Source organism: Ammospiza caudacuta, chromosome 8 (genome assembly GCF_027887145.1).
Source record: "Ammospiza caudacuta isolate bAmmCau1 chromosome 8, bAmmCau1.pri, whole genome shotgun sequence".
In the NCBI taxonomy this organism is placed as follows: Eukaryota; Metazoa; Chordata; class Aves; order Passeriformes; family Passerellidae; genus Ammospiza; species Ammospiza caudacuta.
Window position 1 is genome coordinate 42,663,379 of NC_080600.1, and position 7,023 is coordinate 42,670,401.

General features: G+C 46.7%; 1 protein-coding gene across 1 annotated transcript; it reads right to left on the bottom strand.

Annotated features, from left to right (window-relative positions):
* Positions 1–480: 480 nt before the first annotated feature.
* Positions 481–3,138, bottom strand: RBM43 (RNA binding motif protein 43). The gene is made up of 3 exons (XM_058809851.1): positions 2,818–3,138; positions 2,572–2,666; positions 481–1,949 (listed from the first exon to the last, which is right to left on the bottom strand). Exon 3 carries the CDS (start codon positions 1,917–1,919, stop codon positions 1,242–1,244), a length of 678 nt encoding a protein of 225 aa, XP_058665834.1. The 5' UTR covers positions 1,920–1,949; positions 2,572–2,666; positions 2,818–3,138; the 3' UTR covers positions 481–1,241.
* Positions 3,139–7,023: the final 3,885 nt, after the last annotated feature.

Here is a 7,023-nt window from a genome sequence, read left to right on the forward strand (position 1 = left end):
GAATTATTATTATTATTATCATCATTATTATCATTATTATTATTACTATTATTATATTAATAATATTATTATTATTAATATTATTATATTAATAGTAATAATGATTACTATTATTACTATTGTTGTTGTTGATGATGATTTGTTAATGTTGTTATTGTTATTATTAAAATCTTTAAATATTGCTCCCCTCTCCCAATTCAGCAAAGCACTTAAGCTCATCAGCTTGCTGCTTTGACACTCATTTTTAATACAATTTCAATACACTTTTAATACATTTTTAATACACAAAGGTGCTTTAACACCTCTCACTGGCTCCACTGCACTGGAGAATCAGCCATGACAAGAAAATGACTCAAGCATTTCTTGGACTTCAGGCTTGAGCTTCCAACCAAAAATCTGGGATTTGGTTAAAATAACACAGACACAATGTTTTGGATAACACTTTTCTTTAATGGCAAAAACCCCTAAAACTTTGCCTGCACACCAGGCAGAAAAGCTGCTCTGGATGTTTTGAGAAATTATTCTAAGCACACAGATATCACAAAATAAAAGCTATTTTCTAAATTGGTTTATAAAACCCCCCCATTTGTGCCCTTGTAATGGATACAGAAACAGATTTGCATAAACAGAATCTGATTCCAAAGTCTGAATGCCCCCACATTTTCCCATCAAATCTCTGGACACACTTTCATGTCTAAGTAATGAGCTGTCAAGAGATGCTGCAGAAGCCTTTACAGCTGGGAAAAACCTCATTATTGCTCCTATGAAAACAAACTGGCCTGTTTCCTGCAGGGAAGAATTAGCAAGGCTTTCTCAACCTGCCCATTCCTTGTGCATTTTGCTCTGCCAGGGGTCCCTGTGCAGCTCAAGGGCCAGAAAAGGTCCCCATTCCTGGCTGCTGTGCTCACCTCCTCACAGAACCTCACACACAACTCCCCTGCAGTGTTTCCTGCATGCTTGGCACACCCAGCTTAAAAAAAAATAAAAATCTCTTTCTTCATGATGTACTCCTTGACAGCAAGCTGGGGTGAGAATGCTCTGAGGTACCGAAAGGAAATGTGGTCCCCAAGTTCATGAAAGATGCAAAAATCACTGATTTATTGTTCTGACCTTAATTTGGTGTTTGGGGGGGCCAGGCTTGGTCACTCTCCAGCCTGTGAGTGGGACAGAGTGACACCCCAGTGCCACAGGGCCACAGGCAGAGTCTGGGTGAGGAACCCATAGCCCAGGAGCCCTCACCCCTACCTGGAGAGCCTCTTCACCTCCTCTGTTAACCCAAAAACGTCTGCAGAGGTGCCCACAAGGTCCAGGTGGGTGTCATAAGGGATGATCAGCACTCTGGGGTAGTGTGCTTTCAGCCTCTCACAGAGCTGTCGGAGTCTCTGCTTCCCAGCCCTGGTGGGCTCCTTGAAGCAGATCCTCTCCTTCCGTAAAATCTTCTGCAGCTCCACCGAGTAATTTTCTATCATTTTCTTGGCTTTTAATCCCTGTGCATCAGCAGCACTCTCAATGCACACCGTGGTGATGTCACCATCAGTGACACCAGAAATGACAGCATCATTTCTCTGCAGAGCCTTGGCATGAAAGTGCTTCATGTAGAGATAGACATCTGTGTCCAGAACCAGCACTTGTTTTTCCCTCTGCGCATTCCGGGTGGAATTCCTCACCTCTGCAGCACCTCTGTGCTCCTGCAGCTTCCTCCTCGGTCTCTGGTGGGGTTTTCTCTCTCCTTTGTCCTCCTCTGGGAGGGATTTTGCCTTCAGCAGGAGGAAATCTCTCAGCACCCGGAGTGCTGGGAAGGGCCCTTGCACTGCAATGTGCCCGTCACGCTGCAAAGGCCCAAAACTCAAAGCTGGGCTCTGCTGCTTCATCTCTTCCACCAAATCTTCTAAAACCAAGTGATCTCTGAAAACAGCCATGCTGAGGGTGGAGGTGACCCGGAGGAAGGCCTGGAATTGTCAATGGGAGAAGTTAAGGAGTGGCTAATGAGGCATGAAGCATAATTAGATTAATTAGGTGTGGGAAATGGAAAGACAGAAATTTCAACAGGACACAGGAGGGTCTGATCTGCAGCCTTGGAAGAATGTAAAAATGAAGCACACGGACATTAAGCAGAAACATCATAAACTTATGTTTCTATAGCTGTAAGTAAGAAGTAACAAACTTCTTAAGTAACTTAGGTAAGTAAGAAACTATTGATAAGATGGTGAAGGGTTTATAACGTAGAAATGGACTTGTATAGAGTAAGCTGAGAGTAGAGAAGTTGTAATAGAAGCATCTATTGTGTACATGTAATAATAACCCACTGGATAAAAGTATATTCATTGCAGCAGGAGTAAGTAAAGGTGATAGGTTAGAAAAGCAAAATAAACTTTTGAAACTGTCCATTGGGTTATAAAGTTCTATATTGCCCTGTAACAAAGAACTTGTGACCATTTTTTATGGCCGATAATTGGCCGTAAATCCCACAGCCTCTGAGACTGATGTTTACCTGAGCCATAAATTGTTTTCAGCCCGACTGGGGTCGCATCCCTGCAATGAAAGCGGTGACAATGACAGGGAGGAGCTCACCTGGTGGCAGTAGCGGGTCACCGTCAGGGGGAAGGGCCCGGGCAGCCTCTTGTCCTGCAGGAGATGCTGATCCTTCTTCAGAACACGCTCCACAACTGAAAACAAACCCAGATCCGAGCTCTAAGACTTCTCTGCATTTCAAATTCTAACAGCCCCCGGGTTCTATGAAATCCCGATTTCAAACTGTTCCGGGGCCCACTCTCCAGGGCCCACCAGTACTTTAACATTAAATACACCATTTGATACCTGCTGCATCCTCGAAGGTCACGTAGGCAACTCCAGCTTTCCGTGCGGGATACGTGACCTGCTCCACGTCCCCGCCGTTGTTCCGGGACCTCTGGAAGTGGATGGTGAGGATGTCAGCCAGGAGCTCATCCTCCAGGAGGCCAGCGGGGACACCAGCGATGACAACTGTCCTCGTGCCTCTGGCAGCCTGGGCAGGGACGGCAAAGTCAGGAGGGACCCCCAGACTCCCACCCTGGAGAGGCTCCCGCTCCCCCAGCTATTTTTTGGGGGGTTTTGAATTGATACACGCTGTTCACACCCATATTTCAAGTCTGGAAAGATGTATTTTCAAGCAGCGATACATGAAAGTATCCATGAAGAATGGATAATCTCTGAAAAAAATTATATATATCATATATAATAATATAGCTAAATAATACATTATATAATATATTGTATATTGTATATAATATATAATATATTGTATATAATATATAATTTCTAAATATAATTTCTTGCTTTATATATAATATATAGAAGATATAATATATAATAATATATATTATATATATAATTATCATTAATATATATCATTATATAATAATATCCTTAATATATAAAATATATATAACAATTTACATATACGAATTTTATATATATTATATCACATATATAATATATATTATATAATATATATTGTATAATATATAATATATTATATATTATATATTATATATATCTTATTATTTTATTATCTTTTATTGTTATAATTATATTATTTTATATAAAATTACATGTTATATATAATAATATACACTAATATATTACAATAATTATTATTATATTATATTATATTATATTATATATAATATATAATATATAATATATAATATATAATATATAATATATAATATATTATATATTATATATTATATATTATATATTATATACAATATATATAATAAAATACATTATATAAATAAATATTATTGCTTCCATGTAGCAAAACAAGTTCATTTTCAAAACAGCTAAAATTCAGGCTTTAGGTGTGAATGGTATGAATTACAGTCTCTTTTTTTTTCTTTGTTTTGTTTTGGTTTTTTCCGTTTCTTAGTTGTTTTAGGAGCCTTTGCAATGTGCATTTAGGGGTTAATTAATCCTGCCCAATCAGATCTCAGTGCCTGCCAGGCTGCCTCAGGCACCTGCATTAAAAAATGGTTTTAAATGCCATTTAAACCCTCTTCTCAAAACAGGAAAAATGAACATTAAATTTAAGTTTCTCAGCTGGAAGGTCCCACTGGTAACGTGGTTTCCTCTGATTCTGATATTTAACATCAGAAGAGAAAGAAAAATTGTAACTGCATGTGATGCTCAGCAGGATTCCCGGCAGAGTGGAAGGGGCAGATTCCTTGTTAAATTCGGGATCTCAGCCTTTTAAACCCTCTCAGCATCTTCTCAAAGCAGGAAAAATGAGCCCTAAATTTCAGTTTCTCGCCTTTCCTGTGGTTTCCTGTGATTCTGATATTCAATATCACTGCACATTGCGGAGCACTGACTACATTTAACACTTCACTGACTTTTCGGAAAAAAGGAGATAAATTTGGTTTGTGGGAACGAGCTGTCAGTAACCGCACTTGAGGCCAGTCACTGCATCTGAATTATTCAAACTCCTCTTAAGATTTAAACTTCTTTTAAGTTTTAAACTTCTCTTAAGGTGTTTTTCCTGGCCTGGGCTGCCTGGGACAGGATCGAAGCTCCAGCAGGTGCTGCTGAGGGAGCGATGCCTGCCCGCAATCCTGAGGCTCTGGGGGCAAACCCAGCGAGAGGCTCCATGGAATTCCGAGCGCCAGGAGCTTTTAATTAATGACAGCAGCCAATTAAGCAGGCGGTGAGGCCCGTGCGAGAGGCGGCACGGAGGGAATGCAGACGGGGATTTTCTCACGCCTGGCACAGCCGGAGCTCGGCTCGGCTGCCAGACAGCCCTCACACCTTCCCAGCTGGTGTTTGGGAGCAACACTCGGGCCTGCTAGTGGGGTTAGGGGAAAAAAAGCAACCCAAGAACAAACGGATTGTGCTGAATCACTCCCCAGACGCGTCTGTGCCGAGCAGCTGCTCCCAGGCAGGGATGGGCGATGCGGGAAGGGCCGGGAATGGGCCGCGAATGGGGAAGGAATGGGCCGGGAACGGGCCGGGAATGGGCCGCGAATGGGGAATGAATGGGCCGGGAATGGGGAGGGAGGGAGGGATGGAGCAGCAGCTCTGCTGACAACGGGCCCTGCTGGCGCTTCATGGCAAATCCCAGCGTGATTTGGGTTGGGAGGGACATTAAAGCTCATCCCAATCCAGCCCTGCCATGGGCAAAGACACCTTCCACTGTCCCAGGTTGCTCTAAGCCCCCATGTCCAGCCTGGCCTTGGGCACTGCCAGGGATCCGGGGGCAGCCCCAGCTGCTCTGGCAATCCCAGCCCAGCCAGGAATTCCCAACTCCCAATGTCCCATCCATCCCTGCCCTTGGCAGTGGGAGCCATTCCCTGGCTCCTGTCCCTCCATGCCTTGTTCCCAGTCCGTCCCCAGCTCCTTTTCCAGCGCTTTCCCCCCAGCCCCTCCCGGCCCTGCCCCTCACGGTGTGCGGCCCCGCTCCCCCCGGCACTTGCCATGGCCGCTCCAACGGGACGGGATCCCTACGGGACGAGGATCCCACCGGGACGGGATCTCGGCGGGAAGGGCGCGGAACGAGCGGGCCCGGCGGGGAAACGAAAGCGAAAGCGGCGGGGAAGCGGCGGGGCCGCCCCTGAGGCCGCCCCCAGCCCGACGGGGACAGCGCGGCCCGGCCCGCCCTGCCCGGCTGGAACGGGAACCGGGATTTGGGCAGGGACACGCGGGGACAGGGACACACAGGGAGAGGGACAGGCAGGGACAGGGACATGCGGAGACTTGAAAATATACATGGACAAGAACACGTGGAAAGGAACGAGGGAGAAGGGCATGCATAGAGAGGGACAGGGACACACAGGGACAGAGGGACACACACAGGGACATATACGGGGACACGCAAGGAGACGGACAGGCAGGGACAGGGACTCTATAAACACATACATGGACAAGAACACACATGGAGAGGAACAAGGGAGAGGGGCATGCATGGAGAGGGACAGGGACACACAGGGAGAGGGACATGCATGGAGAAGGACAGGTATGGAGAGGGACAGACATGGAGAGGGACACACAGGGACATATACATGGACAAAGATGCCCATGGAGAGGGACACAAGGGAGAAGGACACACAGGGACACAAATGGAGAAGGACAGGAGTGGAGAAGGACATGCATGGAATGGGACATGCATGGAATGGGACACGTGTGGAGAAGGACACACATGGAGAGGGACACAAGGGAGAAGGACACACAGGGACACAAATGGAGAAAGACAGGAGTGGAGAGGGACACGTGTGGGCTGGGACACACATGGAGAAGGACATGCATGGAGAGGGACACAAGGGAGAAGGACACACAGGGACACAAATGGAGAAAGACAGAAGTGGAGAGGGACACGTGTGGGCTGGGACACACATGGAGAAGGACACGCATGGAGAGGGACACAAGGGAGAAGGACAGACAGGGACACAAATGGAGAAGGACAGGAGTGGAGAGGGACATGCATGGAATGGGACACGCGTGGAGAAGGACATGCATGGAGAGGGACACAAGGGAGAAGGACACACAGGGACACAAATGGAGAAGGACAGGAGTGGAGAGGGACATGCATGGAATGGGACACGCATGGAGAAGGACACGCATGGAAAGGGACACAAGGGAGAAGGACAGGTGTGGACAGGGACAGACACACAGGGACACAAGGGAGAAGGACAGGAGTGGAGAGGGACACACATGGACAGGGACATGCACGGAAAGCGAACAGTTCCAGGGATGCAGGGCAGCCCCAGCTGCTCTGGGCACCCTGTGCCAGGCCCTGCCCACCGTCCCAGGCAGGAATTCCTTCCCCCTGTCCCACATGGCCAGGGACACCCCCCTGGCACCCCAAAGGCTGTGCTTGCACAGCTCCCCTGGCCCCAAGAGCCTCGTGTTTAGCTGGACAGCAGTGCTGGGGTGAACACTGCAGCTGGGAATGTCCCTGTGTGTCATCTGGGAATAAAAACCACCCAGCCCGAGAGAAAGGCACCCCAGCAGGGAGGAAAAAAGGATATTGACATTTATAGACACATCACT